Genomic DNA, 26886 nt, shown 5'->3' with positions numbered 1-26886 from the left:
TCAGACTATTTCTTGATAATTACATCGAGCGACTCAGCAAAATGGCAGTCAATCGCTTTGTCACTCTAAGTGAGAAAGAATTATAAAAGAAAATGCTGTTCCTAAAAGCACTAAAGAAGCTACAAAGTTTGGTCTAAATCTATTCAAAGGCAAGGTGGAATTGTGACTTATTTTATCGATTTCCACCATGTTGTTAAATTTGGAACCAGAATCTATGCAGTAGATTCTGAGAGCTGAAGTCAGGTCCTTACTTCTCCCAATACCAAGGTCCAACGCATTACCAAGACTTCATTCCCAAGCTTATCCACACCTTCTTATGATATTGTAGAATAGGGAAAAGTGAAATGGAAAATAAGGGCCATTTTGTCATCGAAATAAATTGGGGATGGGTGGGGCTGTGTTATACTGCAGCCAGCCAGCAGGGGCACTAGACCTGTGGTGACTTCACTTTTTATAGATGTCATGCCGACTTCTTTTTTTTTTTTTAAGTTATTGGTCAGGACCAACATCATATTTAGTGAGACCAATGACCAAGTCCAAAATTAAAACAAAAAATGTCTCGAGGCTTAGTACGTTTGTTGAAGTTGTACTTGTCAGTGCTTAGCAGTGCTACAGCCCTATATTTTCGGTCACTGGAAACACTGTGCACAAAAACTAAAAAATAATGTAATTCTGTGGAACCTGCATCCACAAGTGACTGACTGAAAGGTAGTCATATTATATATTTTTTTATACACACACACACACACACACACACACACACACACACACACACACACACACACACACACACAGGTGCAGTGGAGGAGCAGCAGGTATGATAGCTGAGCAAGACAGCTGGCATGACCATAATCAAACAGGATAAGTGCTACTCACACACTTCACACAGCCATGCTTGTTCTTAATGGCGTCAGTGGTCCAGATAGACATGCATGGATGTGATAATGGAGCGTGCTGAAAAAGAGCTTGGCTTCCTGCCACTCCGGTTCCTTGGGGAGCTTCTGCCCACTTCCTATGCACCAAGGACGCTCATTGCTCAGCTCACACAAGAACACGGCGAGGCTTTTTATCAAAACTCAGGCTGGCTGAAATATAGCTCATTCATCTTATTGAACATGATTTCCACCACATCAAGGTTACAGAGAGAGAGAGAGAGAGAGAGAGAGAGAGAGAGAAAGAACAAGCAGGCTAGTCTTTACTGTAAGAATACAAATGGAGCTGAAAATCATTAAGTGAACAACTCGGTGCTTTCTGAGCAGCATTTGTACGAATATGACTCAGTCAACTCTTCACAATAACATAATTTGACAAATCGGATTATTCGTGCAAAATCTTAAATGAACATACATTCTTTAAGGTTTATTATATAAATGTGATTTCAGTGATTATAAAAGCTTTGCATTTCCTCTGCTTTATTATTTGAATGAATTTAATGCCAGCTCATGATAAACCCTGAAGGCTATGAATATTAGTGAAGGATATTTGTAGCCTTTTGAGCTTTCTGATTTATTCCAGTAAAGTAAGTGGCCTTGTTTCACATGCACTTACATTAAGAAAGTTCTAAGCCTGGAAAGACGAGTCTCAAGTCAAGTCACAAGTCTTGACACAAAAATGCCAAGTCTTGACAGACAAGTCCTGAGTCAGGTCACAAGCGTACAAGTCCTAAGTCAGGACCGACAAGTCCTCGTCAAGTTTTTACACACAGGTCCTGGGTCAAATCCCAAGTCATGACATAAATCTAGAGTCAAGTCACAAACCATAACCGACAAATCCATATTTCCATTTTTTGACAGACAAGTCCTGCATTAATTCCCAATTCTTGACGCACAATTCACAAGTCAAATTAGGATGGTCAAGTCCCAAGTCAAGCCGCAAGTCATGACAGACAAGTCCAGAGTCAAGTCCCACGGCTTAAAGGAACAGTCCACCGTACTTCCATAATGAAATATGCTCTTATCTGAATTGAGACGAGCTGCTCCATACCTCTCCGAGCTTTGCGCGACCTCCCAGTCAGTCAGACGCAGTCAGACGTGCTGTCACGCCTGTTAGCAATGTAGCTAGGCTCAGTATGGCCAATGGTATTTTTTGGGGCTGTAGTTAGATGCGACCAAACTCTTCCGCGTTTTTCCTGTTTACATACCTGTAGGTTTATATGACCAGTGATATGAAACAAGTTCAGTTACACAAATTGAAACGTAGCGATTTTCTACGCTATGGAAAGTCCGCACTATAATGACAGGCGTACTAACACCTTCTGCGCGCTTCGGCAGCGCATTGATACAGAGCTCAGATATCAATGCGCTGCCGAAGCGCGCAGAAGGTGTTAGTACGCCTGTCATTATAGTGCGGACTTTCCATAGCATAGAAAATCGCTATGTTTCAATTTGTGCAACTGAACTAGTAAACGACCTACTGTTGGCGTCTGATCAGGGCTGTGTCTCGCTACTTGTGTTGCTTGACCTTAGTGCAGCATTTGATACCATTGATCATTCCATTCTTCTGGATAGACTAGAAAATGTTGTGGGAGTTAAGGGAATGGCCCTCTCCTGGCTCAGGTCTTATCTAACTGATCGTTATCAGTATGTCGATATAAATGGTGATATTTCTAGACGTACCGAGGTAAAGTTTGGTGTTCCACAAGGTTCTGTCTTGGGTCCACTGCTTTTTTCTCTATATATGTTACCTCTGGGCGATATTATTCATAAACATTGTATTAGTTTCCACTGTTATGCTGATGACACACAGTTGTATGTCTCTGCAAAACCTGATGAGAGACACCAGCTTAATAAAATTGAGGAATGTGTTCAGGACATTAGACACTGGATGCTTATAAATTTCCTTCTGCTTAACTCTGACAAGACTGAAGTACTTGTGCTAGGACCACATACAGCTAGAAGTAAGTTTTCTGATTACACAGTAACTCTGGATGGCCTTTCTGTTTCTTCACGTGCAGCAGTAAAAGACCTCGGAGTGATTATTGACCCCAGTCTTTCATTCGAAACTCACATTGATAACATCACCCGGATAGCTTTCTTTCATCTCAGAAATATTGCAAAGATAAGAAATTTAATGTCATTGCATGATGCAGAAAAACTAGTCCATGCTTTCGTTACCTCCAGGTTGGATTATTGTAATGCCTTACTGTCTGGATGTTCCAATAAGTGCATAAACAAGCTCCAGTTAGTTCAAAATGCCGCAGCAAGAGTCCTTACTAGAACTAGAAAATATGACCACATCACGCCTGTCTTATCCACACTGCATTGGCTCCCAATCAAATTTCGTATTGATTATAAAATACTACTATTGACCTTTAAAGCACTAAATGGTCTCGCACCACAGTACCTGAGTGAACTTCTGCTCCTCTATGACCCGCCACGCCTACTTGGATCAAAAGGTGCAGGCTATCTGCTGGTACCTCGTATAGTGAAGGCTACATCAGGGGGCAGAGCCTTTTCTTACAAAGCCCCACTGTTATGGAACAGCCTTCCAAGTAATGTTCGGGAATCAGACACAGTCTCAGCATTTAAGTCTAGGCTGAAAACATATCTGTTTAGTCAAGCCTTTTGTTAATGGTGTTTATTAGGTAAAGGAGTAGATCTGGAGGGTCCTCAGACATAGAGTGTTTTGGTAAACTGGGATGTATGGATGCTGTCAGTCCCCACTCGCTTGCTCACTCGAGTTTGTTGACGGTGCAGTGGCTGGCTGCTTTATGTCCCGGGGCTCCCTCATGCCTGTGTTACCTTCTGGCTCTCTCCTTTTAGTTATGCTGTCATAGTTAGTTGCCGGAGTCCCTGCTTGTACTCGGTGCAATATGTATACTGTTCCTACTTATTCAGGTGACATTGGGCATACCTAACCACCTGTGTTTTCTTTCTCTCCCCCCCCCCCACCCCAAATCTGTCCCTCTGAGTTACATGGAGTCAACAGGAAATCTTTTGGTGGAGACGGTGGGGACCTCGACTGGCTATCGTAGCCTGCAGGGAATCGGCCGTCAGACATTCTGTCGCATGTCCCAGACCCGGTGAAATGTAACTGAATTGTCTTGGCCAGGCCTAAGGGTCCCATCTGCATCTCATCATTGCTGAGGAGTGTGCTACCATCACCCAATCAAGCATCCAGCCAGAGCAGGTCATGATATATTTTTTACCATATTAACATGCCATTGTGCGTCATGCCTGATGTAAAGACTCTCGTCTCTGCGAGCCTACCACACAGATTTAATACTTGTCATTTTTAGGGCATACCTAACAACGTGTTTTCTTTCTCTCTCTCTCTCTCTCTCTTCCCCCCCCCCCCCCCCCATCTGTCCCCCTGAGTTACATGTTGATCCTGGGATTGAGATGCTGGCCTCTTCTGCCCCTCGGACCTGCTTGATCCATCCTGGTGCCCTGTGTCTGGTCGGAGTTTTATCGCCCCACTCCTGTGAAGGACGGCCCCATGAGGACAGTTGAGGGTTATACCTGTTAAAACTGTTAATATTATAGTCAGGCTGTCTGTTGTTGCCCAAATGAGGATGGGTTCCCTTTTGAGTCTGGTTCCTCTCGAGGTTTCTTCCTCATGTCGTCTGAGGGAGTTTTTCCTTGCCACCGTCGCCACAGGCTTGCTCATTGGGGATAGATTAGGGATAAAATTAGCTCATGTTTTAAGTCGTTCAAATTCTGTAAAGCTGCTTTGCGACAATGTTTATTGTTAAAAGCGCTGTACAAATAAACTTGATTTGATTTGACTTGTTTCATATCACTGGTCATACTGTATAAACCTATGTAAACAGGAAAAACGCGGAAGAGTTTGGTCGCATCTAACTACAGCCCCAAAAAATACCATTGGCCATGCTGAGCCTAGCTACATTGCTAACAGGAGTGACAGCGCGTCTGACTGCGTCTGACTGACTGGGAGGTCGCGCAAAGCTCGGAGAGGTACGGAGCAGCTCGTCTCAATTCAGATAAGAGCATATTTCATTATGGAAGTACGGTGGACTGTTCCTTTAACATACAAATCCCAAGTCTCGATCATCAAGTCCCGAGTCAAATTCCAAGTCTCGATCATCAAGTCCCGAGTCAAATTCCAAGTCTCGATCATCAAGTCCCGAATCAAATCCCACGCTGGAAGTCATGGTGGATAAATCTAGATTTGAGTCACCAGCTATGAGATACAAGTCCAGAGTCCTGAATGACAAGTCCCGAGTCAAGTCACAAGTCATGACCGACAACCCCAGAGTCAGTTCCCACATTTTTACAGACAAGTCCCAAGTCAAATCCATGATGGAAGTTATGGTGGATAAATCTAGATTTGAGTCACAAGCCATAAGATCCAAGTCCAGAGTCTTGAATGTCAAGTCCCAAGTCAAAGCACAATTTGACAAGTCCTGAGTCAAGTCCCAAACCATAAGAGACAAACCCAAAGTACCAAGTGGTGAGATAAACAGGTAGAGACGTGATGCTACACCCTGGGCCACAATGCTACCCTCCAAGTCATAACAGACAAGTCCAAAGTTCCAATTCTTTAAAATTATTACATTACAGGCATTTGGCAAATGCTCCTATCCAGAGCGACATACAACATACCCAGAGCAGCCTGGCGAGCAGCTGGGACTTGGGTACCTTGCTCAAGGGCACTTCAGCCATTCCTGCTGGTCCAGGGAATCAAACCAGCAACCTTTTGGTCCCAAAGCTGCTTCTCTAACCATTAGGCCAAGGCGTCCCCTGAGTTCAGGGAATCACAATCACATCCCGAGTTCAAGCCTGAGTCATTTCCCAAAACTTGACAGTCCAATCCCTTGAGCCACTCAGCATACGAGTGTAAATCCTATTGGATTACTGAACTTTATTTGATCATACATCATGATGATAATCTTCAGATCAAATCTGACCATCAGTGCAGACATCTGCACAATACAACAGGAGCATGAAAGTACGTAGAGATAAAGGACAGACACACTATACTAAGTGCAAGTGTAAATGTTTTCCTTGAAGTAATTAGCATATTATGCCATGCCAAAGGCACAAAAAGATCAGAGTGGATACCTAACTTGTTGCTCATGACATCCTTTATGAATCTCTTAAACGTGAGAAAACACATCACAAACATCTTTATTAAACACAGAACACTGTTTCACGCCACACAGAAATAAATAAACCGCCATCCTGAAGCATGTCTGCTCAGTGCAGCTCCAGAGGCCAAGCAGCTGGAAGACGCGAATAGCGAGTGTTCTCTGTAACTGACACCAGTTAACAAGTCATGGAATGAAAACACGCAAGGGGTGAGAGCAAGGCCTTGTGCACTCTTAGGAGGTCAGTTTTATTTGCTGTGGAGTGGAAGGCATGCATTCCTTCCATGGACAGAATGAATGTGGTGATACCTATGATCTGTTTTTAGCGTGCTACGCTTCCAAAGTGTGCTGACAGCAGAGCAACACCCTTGGACATTTTCCACATAAAGCTAGCCTGAGAGGTAAACAGCACCATCAGTAAGGAGGGGTGCGGGTGTGTGTGTGTGTGTGTGTGTGTGTGTGTGTGAGTGAGTGAGAGAGAGAGAGAAAAAGGGAACATGATGTGAACAGAATGTCGAGTTAAAACAGCCAATCAATCTACATAATTGAGAGGTGACACGAAACCTTCGTTTATGTGGACTTTTCAGCATTCAATGGGAATGATGCGTTCGACAGTTTGCACTAGCATAAAAATTTAACTTTGTCGCTTCATTATGAAAGTTCACCAATAACTGAACAATAGCAGATCATTACAGACACACTTCAGTAACTTGCGTCTGTTTTTGGGAACACTGGCTAACTCCAAGCTAGCCAGTGCTAAATAACTACAAGTGCAACTCACAGCCTCAACTCTCCACACACAAGACTCTCCACACACAGTATTTTTCACCTCATGATAAAAATCTCTACCTACAAACATGCCAACTATGTACCAACCAAGCATATAAGCATGTTTTTTGAGACAAATACCAAAAGGTTATTGTGAATGTGGCCTAAAATACAGTGGTGCTTGAAAGGTTGTGAACTCTTTAGAATTTTCTATATTTCTGCATAAATATGACCTAAAACATCATCAGATTTTCACACAAGTCCTAAAAGTAGATAAAGAGAACCCAGTTAAATAACTGAGACAAAAAATATTATACTTGGTCATTTATTTATTGAGGAAAATGATCCAATATTACATATCTGTGAGTAGCAAAAGTATGTCAACCTTTGCTTTCAGTATCTGGTGTGAGCCCCTTGTGCAGCAATAACTGCAACTAAACCTTTCCGGTAACTGTTGATTAGTCCTGCACATCGGCATGGAGGAATTTTAGTCCATTCCTCCGTACAGAACAGCTTCAACTCTGGGATGTTGGTGGGTTTCCTCACATGAACTGTTCGCTTCAGGTCCTTCCACAACATTTCGATTGGATTAAGGTCAGGACTTTGACTTGGCCATTCCAAAACATGAACTTTATTCTTCTTTAACCATTCTTTGGTAGAACGACTTATGCGCTTCGGGTCATTGCCTTACTGCATGACCCACCTTCTCTTGAGATTCAGTCCATGGACAGATGTCCTGATGTTTTCCTTTAGAATTCACTGGTATAATTCAGAATTCATTGTTCCATCAATGATGGTAAGTCATCCTGGCCCAGAGGCAGCAAAACAGGCCCAAACCATGATACTACCACCACCATGTTTCACAGCTGGGATAAGATTCTTATGCTGGAATGCAGTGTTTTCCTTTCTCCAAACATAACGCTTCTCATTTAAACCAAAAATTTCTATTTTGGTCTCATCTGTCCACAAAACATTTTTCCAATAGCTTTCTGGCTTGTCCACATGATCTTTAGCAAACTGCAGACAAGCAGCAATGTTCTTTTTGGAGAGCAGTGGCTTTCTCCTTGCAACCCTGCCATGCACACCATTGTTGTTCAGTGTTCTCCTGATTGGTGGACTCATGAACATTAACTTTAGCCAATGTGAGAGAGGCCTTCAGTTGCTTAAAAGTTACCCTGGGGTCCTTTGTGACCTTGCCGACTATTACACGCCTTGCTCTTGGAGTGACCTTTGTTGGTCAACCGAGGGTAACAATGGTTTTGAATTTCCTCCATTTGTACACAATCTGTCTGACTGTGGATTAGTGGAGTCCAAACTCTTTAGAGATGGTTTTGTAACCTTTTCCAGCCTGATGAGCATCAACAACGCTTTTTCTGAGGTCCTCAGAAATCTCCTTTGTTCGTGCCATGATACACTTCCACAAACGTGTTGTGAAGATCAGACTTTGATAGATCCTGTTCTTTAAATAAAACAGGGTGCCCACTCACACCTGATTGTCATCCCATTGATTGAAAACACTTGACTCTAATTTTACCTTCAAATTAACTGCTAATCCTAGAGGTTCACATACTTTTGCCACTCACAGACATGTAATATTGGATCATTTTCCTCAATGAATAAATGACCAAGCATAATATTTTTGTCTCATTTGTTTAATTCTCTTTACCTACTTTTAGGACTTGTGTGAAAATCTAATGATGTTTCAGGCCATATTTATGCAGAAATATAGAAAATTCTAAAGGGTTCACAAACTTTCAAGCACCACTGTTGCTCGTATTCACTTCAAACTGAGAGCCACATGCTGAGTTTGGTCTCCCAACACAGGACACCAGATTGTATCATCGTATCTGTACTGGAGACACGGCTTCAGTAGTAAACAAGAATCCAATAATTGTTTTTTTTGTAGTTCAGCACACAATGACATGAAATGAAACGAAACAATGTCTTACTCTTTAGTGCAAAACAGCAATGTTCCCCTTGGGTTCTGAAAAATATTCTCTACTTTTTTCCTCGAAAAATCAAGTCAAAGAAGTATTCTTCACTTTTTCTTAACATGGTGTGTATTTTTTCCTTCGTTACCAACTTATCAAACTGGACTTAATACAGGTTTATACCAACCAAACTGGCACAATTCAAATATCTGTACAGATACAGCTTACATATAAAATTTGGGCTCCACTCCAGCCTGTGCTGGACTTGATTTTGGGCAGTCTGTGCACCATCAAGCTCAAATAAATCTTTTTTAGCGTCAGCTTGAGATGAAGTTGCTCAGATTGGCACAGGATTTGGTGTGATCAATACTCATGTGATACAGGACAAAGTTCACTTGGTTGTATTTGACTCCGCCCAACAGGAAGTTAGCCAAGCTGGATGGAACGTGGGATTTTGAAATTTTCCCGCGCTGTTTTGAGGGGCTTACGATGGCTAAAAACTCATGAAACTTTGCATATATATTTGTCCTCTGATATAATTTGAGTTGATATGGTAAATCAGTCTAGGTGGGCTTCAATAACTCCATAGGACCACCTAGTTCAAAAATACAGATTTGACACCTTGGAAATATTCGAAAACTCATGAAATTTGGTAGACACGTCAGTCATGCACACCGCTACTCAGAGATAGGGGCTTGACCTCCAGGTGTGTCCGGGGGACTCCATAGCGCCCCCAGATCTCATTGAGACTCCTGTCCAGTATATCATTTCACCGATCTGTGTCAAATTTGGTAGGTGTGTGGAGTGCCCAGAGACAAACAAAAGTATTTCAAGATGTTAAATTGTGAAGAGATTTGCGATATGTCGCAAGATGTTGAAATGGCAAACCAATAAATTTATACGTTATGCCACGCAAACAGGAAGTGAGTCATAAATTCACCATGCATTGCCTGATATGGCTCAAACTTCACAGGTTATAGGATATCATGGTTCTGAAGATATCCACATGCCCAAAGACACCCTCTGGTATAGCGCCACCATTTGGACATGGACGGTAATGACTCCACTGCCAAAACACGTGTTACATTTTGATGTACTCTTCCTTGGCGGTTTGTTGGATTCATGCCATATTTAGTATCAGTCATGTCAAGATGTTGCGGATTTTAAATTGCGAAAGGATTTGCAATATCTTGCAAGATGTTGAAATGGCAAACCAATACATTTGTTATGCCACACAAACAGGGAGCGTGTCATAAATTTACTGTACATTGCCTGATATGGCTAAAAATTCACAGGTTATAGGATACGATGGTTCTGATGATATCCACATGCCTAATTTGACAGTCTGGTATAGCGCCACCATTTGAATCTGGACAGTAATGATTCCATTGCCTAAAAACTTTGACCCATGAAATTTGGTACTCACATCAGTCCTGGCCACCGCTACTCAGGGATAGAGGCTTGACCCCGAATGTTTCCAGGGGACTCCACAGCACCCCCACATGTCACTGATACCCCTTTTCCACCAAATCAGTTCCAGGGCTGGTTCGGGGCCAGTGCTGGTGCTGATTCACAACTCGTTCAACTTGCGAGCCAGCTGAGAACCAGTTTGCTTTTCCATAGCTCGGGGTGCTAAGGGGAGCCACGTCATTACGCCACTGTATACGCCAGTTACGTCGCTGCATTTGCATAAACCTTGGTGCGAACATCAAAGCAACAACAACACGGAGAAGAAGAAGAAGCAGCAGCAACAACAACAATAATGGATGACTGCTGCTTTACTGCATCCATGATATCTCGTCGCTTATTTAAAAATGGCTACCTTTCGCGGTCTTGCTATTGTTGTTGGTCTTAACAACTCTGCTCACCCGCTGACGTAAGCGGTTCTTTCCTCTAGCCCAGCAAAGAGCTGGTGCTAGCCTGGAACCGTTTTTTCTGGCCCCAGAGCCAGTTCTTTGTCAGTGGAAACAGAAAACCCGGTTCCAAACTAAGCACTGGCCCCGAACCAGCCCTGGAACTGATTTGGTGGAAAAGGGGCATGAGACTTCTGCCCGGTATATAGTTTCACCTATCTGTGTCAAAACTGGTAGGTGTGCGGGTGCCCTGAGATGAACAAAACTGAAATGCACATTGTTTTAGCCAACTGACTTGTGACAGGATTTGCATATCGTATTGTATGATGTTGCAAATTGTATGATGTTGAAATGGTGAATCAATAAATTTGTATGTTTCGCCATGCAAACAGGAAGTATGTCATAAATTCACCATGCATTTTCTGATGGAGCACAAACTTTACAGGTTATAGGACATCAGGGTTCTGATATCCCCATGCCCAAAGTGAGCCTCTCGTGTAGCGCCACCATTTCGACCTGGACAGTAATGATTCCATTGCCGAAAAACTCTGACTCATGAAATTTGGTACACACATCAGTCCTGGCCACTGCTACTCAAGCAGAGAGGCTTGGCCTCAAGTGCGAGGGCCCTTTATCACCGCTGGCGGCTATATTTATTATTATTATTATTACTATTATTATTTCTCTGCGGGAAAACATTTTTGAGGCACTTGTCATGCTTGAAAACTCATGAATTTTGGCATACTGATCAAATGTGCATAAAATGATAAATTTACATTGAGCAAAGGACTGGGCATGGTCCCGGAGCTCTATAGCACCCACGAGAACAAAGGAGTATTGGGACTCCCTTTACTTCAACACAAAACTTGAGCGAACAGAGTCAAGAAGAATCTTGGACCAACCAACAGTGAAGGAATTCGAATATCCTGTTGATTTAGAAGCCGAACACAGAATGAAACTGCAGTTTTCATCATGCATTAGCCACAGGAACTCAATATGCCATGCTGCCCGAAACATAACTCCCTTCAGTCATTTGCCAGCTGACAGCATTTTCACGTTGGCGTTTTTTTAACCAACCCCTATATTATTGACACTGTGATATGCTCGGGGACAGTAGGGGCTCTGAGTGTGTGTTACCAACTCCCCCTATATTACTGACACCGTCCGGTGTGCTCGAGGACAGTAGGGACTCTGAGTGTGGCTCCCCTGTGGCTGTTTCAGCCCTTAAATCATCTTCAGTGCTTGAAGAAGACCGCCCAAAAACTTCACAAGCTTCGACTGCACCATTGTTTGGTTCACACAGAGATAATTACACCACCACACCAGGCCAACTGAGATGCGTTACGATTGGTCAAAAGCTTGGAACTCATTTGGTCATTGTGTGTAGTACTCATTCTTTACACTCTGGCTTCCTGCCATCTCCTCACTGGGGTTTGACTTTGGCAAATGGAGAGATTTCTATAAAAGATGACTTATGATAATGATAAAGATGACAAATACATTCATCACTGTGATGACTGCTAGTAATTTTCTCTTCGTCACTGATGGATTATGTTCTTCAATGACAAGCGTGACGAGTGCCAGTGGGAACCCTGCATCAGTTTTATTTAGAGGGAACCATATGAATCATAGCCTGTGTTATACCTAATACTACAATTTCAGCTAACACAAAGAATACTTAAACATATGAAATTGTCCAATGCAAATTTTTGCCTATAGTTGCACTGTAGGGATGAATGGTTCCTCATAAATTACACTGCAACTCTGTTATAGCAAACTCCATGTTTCCACATGGATTCCACATCCATTATCCCGAAAAGTACTGTATGTAATACTGAAATGGACACACTCGTTGCACCAAACATTCTTATATAAAACAAGACCAACTGTATTTAATTTATATTTACACTTAACTCACTTTCATATTTAGACAAATTTGTTGCTTTCTCACTACACTTTAGACGGTCCATGATACGAAGTTTGTCTTTGGCAGAGAGTATCTTACGTTTACGTGTAGCCATGACAACAATGCTTATAAAGACTCTGGTAAAACTGCTTTTAGCTTGTAAAATGACGTCCTTTGAAGGGATTTTTTTTTTTTTTTAAAGTCAATGATCACTGTTCTCGATAATTGTTAGTGATTGGCACCAAAGCAAGGCTCGTTAGGTCTTTGTTTTATGGGGTTAACACGTGTTGTTAACTTGACTGTGGACTCGATCGCTTATTGTTTATCTCTAGGGGGAAGAGGAGCGCAAGGCTCGGTGATGTTTTTTTGAAGAAACTGACTCACTGTCACTCAAGGCGGGGACATAAGTTCGTTATATGCGAAAGTTTGTAGTAAGAGTTTGTTCTATCGGGGTTGCAGTGCTGCCATGCAAAGGCAAACTGTAGCATCTGCATATTGTGTCGGTGGCAAAAGATGATCCAATAGTGAATAGGTGATGCTATTGGATTGTCTTGCCACCGACACAATATACAGATACTGCAGTTTGCCTTTGCATGGTAGTGTGTGCATGTGTGTATGTATGTATACACACAAACACATATACACATATATATATATATACACACACACACACACAATATATATATATATATATATATATATATATATATATATATATATATATATATATATGAGTGATTCCACGCTTATGGGTACTGAAATGGGGACATGAAATTTTTAAAAATTCACCTAAAACCATTTCTTTTTTTACCATCAGGTCACAAAACATGTAATCTTTAATGAACGATATGTTAAAAGATAACTTTAATTTTCTGAGATGTAATAAAAACATATTTATATGCCAAAGTCAAGCCTATGAGTTCCAAAATGATGTCTGTTACATTACTTCTGTTACGATTGTCCATCTCACGTCTGTTACAAATTAATTACAATCTAGCTATATACCATGTTAATCTTATTGAAAGAATGTGTATGTTTATTCTACTACACATGTTTATTAATTATATTTGCTAAAACATCACCTTCCTATGTTTCAAAAAGTAATTCTACATTGTTAAAATTGAGAATATATATGTCCACAACACTTCTGTTACGTTCTGACTTTGGCATATAAATATGTTTTTATTACATCTCAGAAAATTAAAGTTATCTTTTAACATATCATTCATTAAAGATTACATGTTTTGTGTCCTGATGGTAAAAAAAGAAATGGTTTTAGGTGAATTTTTAAAAATAAGTTCATGTCCCCATTTCAGTACCCATAAGCGTGGAATCACTCATATATATCGCTCTACAAGGTAAAGGTACCATAGGTCACTACCAATTTAACCTTATTTCTCCCAATTTGGAAACTTGCCCATTCCCCCACACACTTTCTCTAACATATATCCACCAGGAATAGAAAGACTCACACATGCTTCCTCAAAAACACACAACTCCACCCACCACATCTTTCCAGACATCTTCCAAAGCCATGTTACCCTCAAGGAAATTGATATTCCATCTTCCGCAAACCTGAGCCCAGAGCTGCCCACGACTGCCTAGTGTCCCTCTTCCTGACAGCGGAAAGAGTAACATCATTCCTCCCACCCAGACAGCACGGTCAGTTCTGCTCACTTGGACAGATGGCTGAAGAACCATCAGAATTCAAACCTGAGAAGTACTTAGTCTCAGTGACACTGGTCTTAGGACATTATTACAGTAACTCCAAACATGAAGACTAACATTTCAAGATCCACAAAATAGAGAACAGGCCACTGAGACATCAACGAAATTAATGGACTGAAGCATTAATATTGGAGAGACACTGACACACCAGAGAACTCTGAAGTTTAAATGGGATTCCAACAGTATGCATGGACTTCACTGTTTTTACTGGCCTGAAGTGGGTAATGACAAAAATGACTTCCTCCACATGAAACAGATAAACATGTGGAGGAAGTCATTCTTCCACACTTCAATTGTACAAAGATATCCGGCTATTTTCCCCAGGTATCTTTGTACATCCTTGTTGCATCGTGAAGTCACATTTCAATTATTCTGGAACAGGTGGTTGCAAACATTTAATAAAGTATGAACACATTCAGGAGGTTTGTAAAGCCAAAACAGAAACAGTAAGAAACAGTATTCTTTGGGAAGAATGTAAATCATCAACGTATATAAAAGAGCAGTGAGGGTTTTACAGTGGTGCTTGAAAGTTTGTGAACCCTTTAGAATTTTCTGTATTTCTGCATAAAGATGACCTACAAACATCATCAGATTTTCACACAAGTCTTAAAAGTAGATAAAGAGAACCCAGTTAAACAAATGAGACAAAAATATTATACTTGGTCATTTATTTATTGAGGAAAATGATCCAATATTACATATCTGTGAGTGGCAAAAGTATGTGAACCTTTGCTTTCAGTATCTGGTGTGACCCCCTTGTGCAGCAATAACTGCAACTAAACGTTTCCGGTAACTGTTGATCAGTCCTGCACACTGGCTTGGAGGAATTTTAGCCCTTTCCTCCGTACAGAACAGCTTCAACTCTGGGATGTTGGTTTCCTCACATGAACTGCTCGCTTCAGGTCCTTCCACAACATTTCGATTGGATTAAGGTCAGGACTTTGACTTGGCCATTCCAAAACATTAACTTTATTCTTCTTTAACCTTTCTTTGGTAGAACGACTTGTGTGCTTAGGGTCGTTGCCTTACTGCATGACCCACCTTCTCTTGAGATTCAGTCCATGGACAGATGTCCTGATGTTTTCCTTTAGAATTCACTGGTATAATTCAGAATTCATTGTTCCATCAATGATGGCAAGTCATCCTGGCCCAGAGGCAGCAAAACAGGCCCAAACCATGATACTACCACCACCATGTTTCACACATGGGATAAGGTTCTTATGCTGGAATGCAGCGTTTTCCTTTCTCCAAACAACACCTTTCTCATTTAAACCAAAAATTTCTATTTTGGTCTCATCCATCCACAAAACATTTTTCCAGTAGCCCTCTGGCTTGTCCACATGATATTTAGCAAACTGCAGATGCACAGCAATGTTCTTTTTGGAGAGCAGTGGCTTTCTCCTTGCAACCCTGCCATGCGCACCATTGTTGTTCAGTGTTCTCCTGATGGTGGACTCATGAACATTAATATTAGCCAGTGTGAGAGAGGCCTTCAGTTGCTTAGAAGTGGGGTCCTTTGCGACACGCCTTGCTCTTGGAGTGATCTTTGTTGGTCGACCACTCCTGGGGAGGGTAATAACAGTCTTGAATTTCCTCCATTTGTACACAATCTGTCTGACTGTGGATTGATGGAGTCCAAACTCTTTAGAGATGGTTTTGTAACCTTTTCCAGCCTGATGAGCATCAACAACGCTTTTTCTGAGGTCCTCAGAAATCTCCTTTGTTCGTGCCATGATACACTTCCACAAACATGTGTTGTGAAGATCAGACTTTGATAGATCCCTGTTCTTTAAATAAAACAGGGTGCCCACTCACACCTGATTGTCATCCCATTGATTGAAAACATTTGACTCTAATTTCACCTTCAACTTAACTGCTAATCTTAGAGGTTCACATACTTTTGCCACTCACAGATATGTAATACTGAATCATTTTCCTCAATAAATAAATGACCAAGTATAATATTTTGGTCTAATTTGTTTAACTGGGTTCTCTTTATCTACTTTTAAGACTTGAGTGAAAATCTGATGTTTCAGGTCATATTTATGCAGAAATATAGAAAATTTTAAAGGGTTCACAAACTTTCAAGCACCAGTGTTTATATTCCCCCCCAGTGTCCAACAAACATCACCAGATCCTAAACCTTCCCTATTGGGCTCTACTGGGTCTTAAGGCCCAGTTCCACAATCCCAGTAACTATAACTACAACTATAACTAGAAATAAAATCAGTCCCCTTCAGTTTGTGTGGCTGGTGGTCATACCCATCCGACAACAATACCTATAGCCCAGGCCTGGGTTTATTGGCATCGGTGAGATTGCTCCTGGAGCAATTTTTCCAGGCCTGGACCAAATCTGATAAAACATTTGACCAATCAGATAATTGTTTACATGTGACATTGTCTGAACATGTGCTATTTTCCCTGGGTATCTTTGTCCATCCTTGTTGCATCATGAAGTCACAGAATACAGATTCACGGAAAATAAAAAATACAGGGTGTTTCAAAAAATTTTGATATTTCACAAATCTAATAACTTTGCCAATTGACCTCAAATTTTAACAGCATGTGTGGAAACAGGTCAAAATTTAATGTTTAATGTTTTTATCTCATCTTTTTAGGTATAGAAATGCGATTCACTGGAAAGGAAAAGGTGTTTTGTGTGTTAGAGTACGCTTGAACACAGTTGAACAAGCCTGTGCAGCATGCATTTATGAGAGAATTCTCTAAAAATGCACTGTTACTAGAAAAGACTGTAACCAAAGACATGCTGCAGCGTGTTTGGCAGGAGCTCGACTACTGACTTGACATGTACCATGTCTCAGGCAGCGTGCATATTGAAAACTGGTGAAATCATTCATCGAATCCACATACCTTTGAATTTCTCATTCAAATTTTGAGGAATAAATCTTATATTGCTCAACATTAAGCCTGTTCAGTTTCATCTGCCTAGACTATGTAGTTTCTGGGTACATCTCAAATAATATACATTTTTTTTTAAAACACCCTGTAACAAAACACGGATCTTTTATTCACGGATATGTGATTTTTCATGAAATATCAACAATAAATTAATAAAGTGAACATTTAAATGCAGGTAAGATATTTTAATTATGAACTTTGACAGTCCAAACATTTAATTGTTTTAGACTTCTTAATTTTTTTTTTTTTTTATCCGTGATGCATCATTTGTACAAAATCGGTAACCAATCTGTAATATACTGAAACATCCGTGACCAATCCGTAAATTATTAGCATCCGTGATGCATTGTATTAAAATCCATAACCACTCCGCATTTTGTTCCTTTTTTTTTTTTTAATATATATATTACCGTAATCCGTGACCTAGCTGTATTTTATCAACCACTGGACTAAGTATGTGTATGGGTTGTTTTGAAGTCTAAGCTGTGCAGTATGACCTGGAATAATGTGCTACTACTTGGAAAAACATTCCATGAATATTCCTAAGTTGCATGCATTTATTTCCCTGAGTGGCTGGACCAACTGATATTATAGTCGGGATTATAGTTGTGGTGTGACCGCTCCAGACTGGAACTAAATTCAGGCAGAGGGATAGTCAGAGTTGTAGTTATAGGTATTGTTATGGGTGTTGTGGGACCGGGCCCTTAGAGGTGATGTATTATACCCCTTTCCACAAGTTGTCGCAGTTCCCTGACATCTTAATGAAATGTTTGTGGCACACTTTGGTCAAAATACCACAAGGGTAAAATACCACAGCTCTCTTCTCATCCTGTTTAAACAGTTCTGTTCAAAATGGCTGATTTGAGGCGGTCCTGTTCCTTTAAATGATAATGAGCCACTGCTCATCCCACCCCCATCTTCCGCTAGCCAATCAGGTAGCATGTTCCTCATGAATATTAATTCAAAAAGGCAGTTCTCAGTCCAGAAGTGGAGTGACTACTACTACTACGAATAACAATAACAACAACTAATATTTATAATGTGCATATGCCATTTACATATGCTCACATACTCAGATGAGGGGGCGGGGTTATTCTAATGATCTCCCCTCGTGACATAGAAAGATGAGCCGAATCTGAACATCTTGTAGAAGCTCATGTTTTCTGAAATGGGCAAAACAAAAGAAACTGACTGGGATGGCTGCCACGCCAATGTCAGAGCGGGACAATTTTATTGGTGATGCAGTTACAATCGTTTATTAGGAGAGAAGAATCAAACTTGGCTTGTTTAACTAGCGATCAATAAGATATCAAGTATGGTGGTGTGGATCGTGGATGCAATATTAGTGATATGAATTATGTTCGGGGTGGATTTTTCCAATGGAAATGGAAGGATCATGTTCAGTATTTAAATATACAGACTGCCTGTATGTTTCTAAAGCCACACAAATGGCTACATTAAACGAGCTTCGAGCTTTCAGACTCGTTCTCTCTGAAGAACCATGGACAAGTGTTCATCATGAATTTACAGCTTTACATATAGAGATCTTGCATGTGACGTCACAGCCGATCCAGATTGTGACAGACGCCATCGTGTCGGTCAAACGCCATATTCCGCCTTCTACTTCTGCTTTTACTTCTACCTTTTCTTCTGGAAAACCCTACTATATACAATTCTACTACAATGGCTGCGGCTACAAGCTCTCCCTACCTGTGCACGATTTTTATGTTTTTTGTGTGTATTTTTGCGTGCTGTTCGTCTGTACCGGACTTCAAGATCCACTACAACCGTATGGACTTACTGGACATTGGTTTCCAGCAGAAAATGACAGTTTGTAGCCATTTCCATCGCATGCACAACATTCCGGACGAGAAAAAAAACAAACATTCCGGACGAGACCAGATTGCGAGACCAGCGGGGTCTCCATGGATTGTTATCAGAAGCAAAGCGAAGGAGGCAGCGCCGGGAGCCGAAGCAAAAGCGAGGCTACAGGCAGAGCCGGCCTGTTGACTAAGCTCAGAAAACAGCCACTCAAATCTCCACTGCCAAGCCTCTACCTCTCCAACGCCAGATCCATGTAAACAACACGGACGATTTGGAATTACCTTATTCTATAATCGGCTGGTCAGTGCTATACTCAATACTTAAGTGACTTACCCATCCAGCGAGGATCATTTTCTTGCTTACAAGATGCCACATCTGAGTCGCTGACAAATCCTGAATTTTTGTAAAGAAAACTGTCCAGAGATTTATAAGCACGCAGTGCTTCACCACTGAACAGCGAGGGAAAGTTGATGAGGTAATCATACACGTCCGGGTATTCCGCTGGCAGTTCAAAATCCGGTCGTGAAAACTCCGTCCGGAAAGCCTTAAGGGTCACAAATCTGTAGATCGTTTATTTTAGACATATATCTAGTTATCTGTTCATTAGAAAAATGAGCCGTGTAGTCCGTTGGTTGAAATTGATCCATTCTGTACACGAGTGCAGCAGTATTCAGCGGTGTTTTTGACCGACACGATGGCGGTTGTGTACTTTCCGGTCACGTGACTGCAAGATCTCTATACATCAGCTTATTTCAAGTGCTTTCAAAGAGGCTTTTTCCTAACACACACACACACACACACTTTTATCCCAATGGTGGAGCAAATCTCACTAAATATTTTGGGCATGTTTTGACTTTGTGACATTATGTCCACAAAACTTGCCAATTGTATTTTTTAAATAACTAAATGAACTAACATTATTTTGATGCCTGAGGCACATTATCACAGTAAACGAAATAAATAAATCGGTCCGAGTTATAACTAGCTGTTGTCAAATTGATGCATGATATGCAATTGTGCACATATATAATGAGCATTGTATCATTTGTGCATGTTAAAGCTTCAACATTCTGCATTCATGTACAAGTTTCAACAGCTTCATTCAAATACGAGCAAAAGAAAAACATTTTAAGATTTAGTACTCAGACAAAAAAAAAAAAAAAAAAGATATTTTAGGGACAGAGATAAAACTGAACTCTGATCTGCATCCAGAAAAGCCATTATGTGTCTCAGAGACAGAGAAGAGAGACAGACAAAGGGAGGGGCGAGAGAGAGAGAAACACTCGCAAAACAAACACAGACACTTGAAAGGAGAACTCTATTACTTTGAGCACAAGTAGGGCATGTAACGATTCACCCAATTCATGAAATCTGTTTGCACAAATCACACAGCAGCTCTTTCACATTTTAGATTCCAGGAATTCTGCAGCATTAGAGCTGTGTTACTTCCATCTCTTCTGGTGAAGTCACGTGTATTCCCGCTATTGTACGTTACTGCATCCTCTGTAGTCTAAACAACATAATTAGAGTGTGGAAACACTAAGAGATTATGCAGCCTGATAATGATCATAATTCATCTTTTTTTCATCGATTCAAATCAGAATACATTTGTATCGTGATTTATGGTCACATAGTATATCGTTACATGTATAACAACAAGAAAAAGAAACAACCCCAACCAAGTACGTCTTATCATAAGACAATTCCAAGTTGTATTCAGTTTTTAAAAACTAATAATAAATATATATTATTATTATAGAAAATGTGATTTAAATGTCTTTTGAATTAATTATTTAATTGAAATGTGTTATTTGAGCATTTCACATTTATAATAAATTCTCAACTGCCATGATTTTGATGGTATAATGTGGAAGAGGATTATTATTATTATTATTAGCAGCAGTAGTAGCAGTATTAGTAGTAGTCATAATAATTACAGTATTATTATATATATATTTATATATTTGTAATGCTCAAGGTCAATAGAAACACAAAAATACATCAGGCAAAAGACGAGCAGGAAGAAGAAAAGGAAGTGTGTTGAGGGGGAAAAAAAAGGTAAGTTTGAGGGAGGTCACACGGATCTGAAGATGTTTCTTGTTTCCATGTCAACAACACCGTAGGACAATGTTCTTTAACAGCCACAACGCGAGTGTACAAGCATCCCTCAAGCCTAGAGGTGTGTGTGTGTGTGTGTAGACTGTGAGGTTTTTAATCTCTCACACACACTGCTGTGAGTGAAACGTGTACACTGTGTGTATGAATGCATTATTAATGCCCCGGGGTCTTAGAGGAAGGAAAGCAGACGCTGTGCAGTGTGGCTCTTACCAATGGCCGTCTCTGGCATAGCAAACACCGTCTTCTCCGTGGCCACACGAAAGTGCCCATGGACTGAGAGCCCAACACCCTGGGGGGAGGGGGGGGAGAGAGAGAGAATCAATAAGAGAAGCTTGAATTTGACAGAGCAAGCAGACATAGAGATGCGGAGAACAACCAGAGCTGCAGTGCAGGACAGAAAGCAAAAGCAAAATGTAAACATTAACCATCCCAATGAAAATGTCTGTCTGAATATTAAGCCATCATCATAAACTCAGACTGCGGGTGAATTCTGCAGCACAAAATCATGCTGCTGCTGTTGGTTCAGTCTCAGTGCAACACTAACATTAAGAAGGATAACAGGTAAAAATGTAGCTCCAATAATAATAATAATAATAATAATAAAGCACATTTTGCATGCATATATGATCAAATGTGCTTAAAATATCGTACATCAATAAAATAAAAGCATACAAACAAATGAAATATCCTAAAAATAATATAAAAACCGGGCGGCACGGTGGTGTAGTGGTTAGCGCTGTCGCCTCACAGCAAGAAGGTCCTGGGTTCGAGCCCCGGGGCCGGCGAGGGCCTTTCTGTGTGGAGTTTGCATGTTCTCCCCGTGTCCGCGTGGGTTTCCTCCGGGTGCTCCGGTTTCCCCCACAGTCCAAAGACATGCAGGTTAGGTTAACTGGTGACTCTAAAATTGACCATAGGTGTGAATGTGAGTGTGAATGGTTGTCTGTGTCTATGTGTCAGCCCTGTGATGACCTGGCGACTTGTCCAGGGTGTACCCCGCCTTTCGCCCGTAGTCAGCTGGGATAGGCTCCAGCTTGCCTGCGACCCTGTAGAAGGATAAAGCGGCTAGAGATAATGAGATGAGATGAGATAATATAAAAACCAGAAATTTTGCTAAACCGTAAAATATTATATCATACATATAAAATTCTGAAAAATATAAGTTATGAAAAGCTAAATGTGTTTTAAATAAATATTTAAAAGCATATAAATTATCAGCATCTCTAATTAACTTGGGCAGCACATTCTTTTTTTTTTGAAGAAGCAGTATTTGTCACATACACACTCAAGCAACACAGTGAAATTCATCCTCTGCATTTAACCCATCTGAATCAGTGGGAAAAAAACACACACACACACACACACACCCCTTGCTCAAGGGCACTTCAGCCCAAGGCCGCCCCATGTTAACCTAACCACGTCTTTGAACTGTGGGTGAAACTGGAGCACCAGGAGGAAACCCACACAGACACAGGGAGAACATGCAAACTCCATGCAAAGGCCCCCATCAGCCACTGGGCTCGAACCTTCTTGCTGTGAGGCGACAGTGCTAACCACTACACCACCATGCTGCCCCACACCCATGCCCAGAGCTTTGGAGCTGCTGATGCAAATGTGCTAAAGTCTTTTTAGTCATGAATGGTAATGGTTTCAATAAAAGCTCATTATTAGATCTTAAACCATATTTGGACACCTTGGAAAGAGATACACGGAGCAAAGCGACGCAAATTCAAGCTTGTTTTGCTCAGCAATAAATGCCCCCTTCTCAATATAGCATGTGGACACCATGTTGGATAACCTGGTCACGAGGTGTTTGTGTCCGAGAGCCACAAAAGTGAGGACCGTACAGCCTCGGCCGTGACTCTATATAACAGGCTGTGGGTTTGGTTATAAAGACATACGTAGTCGTTTGTGTAGGGTTACAGCAGACTCCTGACTGGCCTGTTTAATGTGTGGCAGAAAGGTCAGGGTGTCCTGTTAGCAGCTTCTTGGCTCCAGCAATAAACCATCAAGCAGCCCAAAAATAGAAACCTTACACAGCAGAGATATAAGCTATGAACTGTGGGTTTTGAACATGCGAGATGACGGATAAAAGCCACCCCTGTGCCATTACCACTCTGTGGCATCATTAAGACGGAAACTCTCCCTGACCATGCGGCATGCAACCACCACCGCAACGTCTGTTAACTCCTGAATAAACATGTAAACACAGTCCCACGCAAGCCCTCTGCTGAACTCTGTGGTTGAAGAAGCAGCTGGTTCCAGCACGTCACCTCGTTAATGCACAGGACGAATGGTCTGCCCGGTGTATGAGAGGGAGTTAGAACACCAGTCCTCTTCCTCTAAACACAGTAATGAAGTAAGGATGGTGTCTCGTTGATGGAACACACCGGTTCCTCAAAACAGCAGCACACTGCTGATCAACAATGTGCTGTTTCATATCAAATACAGCATTCTCTTATAAAACCCAACAGAAATAATTCAGTAGATCCTGTAGCGATCCAGTAAAAATAACTCGATAGAGCTTGCAACTATTCTGTAGAAATAATTTGGTACAGAAATAAATTCAGTAATGTAACTCCTGCAGAATTGCTGTAGAAATAATGCACTTATGTAGCGCTTGGAGAAATACAGAAATAATTGTATTTAGATCTTCTAGTGACCCTGTAGAAATGATGCAGTAATGTAGCTCCTGTAGAACTGCTGTAGAAAGAATTCAGTAGATTCTGTACAAATGCTAGAGAAATAATTCAGTCATGTAGCTCCTATAGAAATAACCCAGTAATGCAGCACTTGGAGAAATGCTGTAGAAATAACTGTATTTAGATCTTGTAGCTGGCGGCACGGTGGTGTAGTGGTTAGCGCTGTCGCCTCACAGCAAGAAGGTCCGGGTTCGAGCCCTGTGACCGGCGATGGCCTTTCTGTGCGGAGTTTGCATGTTCTCCCCGTGTCCGCGTGGGTTTCCTCCGGGTGCTCCGGTTTCCCCCACAGTCCAAAGACATGCAGGTTAGGTTAACTGGTGACTCTAAATTGACCGTAGGTGTGAATGTGAGTGTGAATGGTTGTCTGTGTCTATGTGTCAGCCCTGTGATGACCTGGCGACTTGTCCAGGGTGTACCCCGCCTTTCGCCTGTAGTCAGCTGGAATAGGCTCCAGCTTGCCTGCGACCCTGTAGAACAGGATAAAGCGGCTAGAGATAATGAGATCTTGTAGCGATCCTGTAGAAATGATTCCGCACCTATAGAAATGCTGTATAAACTAGAACTGTGAGTAAACTCACTATAGAATACCCCCCGCTTACAAGCCAGTCATCATATGTTGCCATATGTAAGGGAATAAGTTGAATGATCTCCCCTTTGAAACATCAGACTGGGATTATTTTCCTTCATGCACATCTTCAGGTGGTATACTGCAACTGTGTAAAGTTTCATCAAAATCCATCAAACTGTTTAGGAGGAGTTGCGCTTACAAGACACACGGATGGACAGGGTGATTCCTATATAACCCCCCCCCCCCCCCCCCCACACACACACACACACACACACACACACTTTGTTTGCAGGGGGTATAATAATTTATTAATGTTGCGTCTATAGAAATGCTAGAGAAATAATACAGTTATGTAGCGCTTGTAGAAATGCTACAGAAATTATGGAAATACAGTCTTGTAGCAATCCTGTAGAAATAATTCAGTCAATCCTATAGAAATAATTTCCTACAATCCTGTAGAAATAATGCAGTAATGTAGCTCCTGTAGAATTGCTGTAGAAATAATGTAGTGTCTGTAGAAATCCTGTAGAAATAACTGGTATTTAGATCTAATAGTGATCCTGTAAAAATAATTCAGAAGATCCTGTAGAAATAACACTGCCACATAGCTCCTGTAGAAATAATTACTGTGTTTAGATCCTGTAGGAATAGTTGAATAGATCTTGTAGCTGCCCTATAAAAATAATTGAGCAGGTTCTGTAGAAAGAATTCAGTCGATCCTGTAATGATCATCTCATCTCATTATCTCTAGCCGCTTTATCCTGTTCTACAGGGTCGCAGGCAAGCTGGAGCCTATTCCAGCCGACTACGGGCGAAAGGCGGGGTACACCCTGGACAAGTCGCCAGGTCATCACAGGGCTGACACATAGACACAGACAACCATTCACACTCACATTCACACCTACGGTCAATTTAGAGTCACCAGTGAACCTAACCTGCATGTCTTTGGACTGTGGGGGAAACCGGAGCACCTGGAGGAAACCCACACGGTCGCGGACACGAGGAAAACATGCAAACTCCGCACAGAAAGGCCCTCGCCGGCCACGGGGCTCGAACCCAGACCTTCTTGCTGTGAGGCGACAGTGCTAACCACTACATCACTGTGCTGCCCGTAATGATCATAGAGAGAAAAAATAAAAAATAAATTAATTAGTAGCTCCTGGAGAAATAATTTGGTAAATCTTGTGGAACTTCGTGAAGAAATACACAGTGCCTTGAAAAAGTATTCATACCCCTTGAACTTTTTCACATTTTTCCACCATACAACCATGAACTTAAAAGTTTATTGAGATTTTATGTGATAGACCAACACAGAGTAGCACATAACTGTGAAGTGAAACGAAAATGATAAATGGTCTTCAAAATTTTAAACAAATAAAAATCTGAAAAATGTGGTGTGCATTAGTATTCAGCCCCCTGTACTCTGATACCTCTAAATACAATCCAGTGCAATCAATTGCCTTCAGAAGTCATCTAATTAGTTAATAGAGTCCTACTGTGTGTAATTTACTCTCAGCATAAATACACTTGTTCTGTGAAGGCCTCAGTGGTTTGTTAGAGAACACTGAAGAACAAAGAACTCACCAGACAGGTCAGGGATAAAGTTCTGGAGAAGTTTAAAGCAGGGTGAGGTTATAAAAAAAATCCCAAGCTCTGAACATCTCAAGAAGCACTGTTCAATCCATCATTCAAAAATGGAAAAAGTATGGCACAACTGCAAACCTACCAAGACATGGCCGTCCACCTAAACTGACAGAGCGAGCAAGGAGAGCACTGGTCGGAGAAGCAGCCAAGAGGCCCATGATCACTCTGGAGGAGCTGCAGAAATCCACAGCTCAGGTGGGAGAATCTGTGCACAGGACAACTATAAGTTGTACACTCCACAAATCTGGCCTTTTTGGAAGAGTGGCAAGAAGAAAGCCATTGTTGAAAGACAGGCATAAGAAGTCCCGTTTGCAGTTTGCCAGAAGCCATGTAGGGGACACAGCAAACATGTGGAAGAAGGTGCTTTGGTCAGATGAGACCAAAGTTGAACTTTTTGGCCTAAATGCAAAGCGCTATGTGTGGCGGAAAACTAACACTGCTCATCACCCTGCACACACCATCCCCACTGTGAAACATGGTGGTGGCAGCATCATGCTATGGGGATGCTTTTCTTCAGCAGGGACAGGGAAGCTGGTCAGAGTTGATGGGAAGATGGATGGAGCTAAATACAGGGCAATCCTGGAAGAAAACCTGTTGGAGGCTGCAAAAGACTTGAGACTGGGAAGGAGATTCACCTTCCAGCAAGACAATGACCCTAAACATACAGCCAGAGCTACAATGGAATGGTTTAGATCAAAGGATATTCATGTATTAGAATGGCCCAGTCAAAGTCCAGACCTAAATCCCATTGAGCATCTGTGGCAAGACTTGAAAATTGCTGTTCACAGACGCTCTCCGTCCAATCTGGCTGAGCTTCAGCTATTTTGCAAAGAAGAATGGGCAAAAATTTCAGTGTCTAGATGTGCAAAGCTGGTAGAG

The 26886-nt window shown here is 41.4% G+C and overlaps 1 protein-coding gene across 2 annotated transcripts in view; it reads right to left on the bottom strand.

Annotated features, from left to right (window-relative positions):
- The window catches only part of hibch (3-hydroxyisobutyryl-CoA hydrolase), a 116337-nt gene that overhangs the window by 63508 nt on the left and 25943 nt on the right, over positions 1-26886 (bottom strand). For both annotated transcript variants that reach the window (XM_060929014.1, XM_060929015.1), the window contains exon 7: positions 21307-21385. In XM_060929014.1, the coding sequence (XP_060784997.1) occupies positions 21307-21385 (79 nt within the window). The remainder of the gene's footprint in view (positions 1-21306; positions 21386-26886) is intronic.

This window comes from Neoarius graeffei, chromosome 9 (assembly GCF_027579695.1).
Source record: "Neoarius graeffei isolate fNeoGra1 chromosome 9, fNeoGra1.pri, whole genome shotgun sequence".
In the NCBI taxonomy this organism is placed as follows: domain Eukaryota; kingdom Metazoa; phylum Chordata; class Actinopteri; order Siluriformes; family Ariidae; genus Neoarius; species Neoarius graeffei.
The sequence above is the reverse complement of the archived record's forward strand: the minus strand, read 5'-3'. Positions and strand labels throughout refer to the sequence as shown.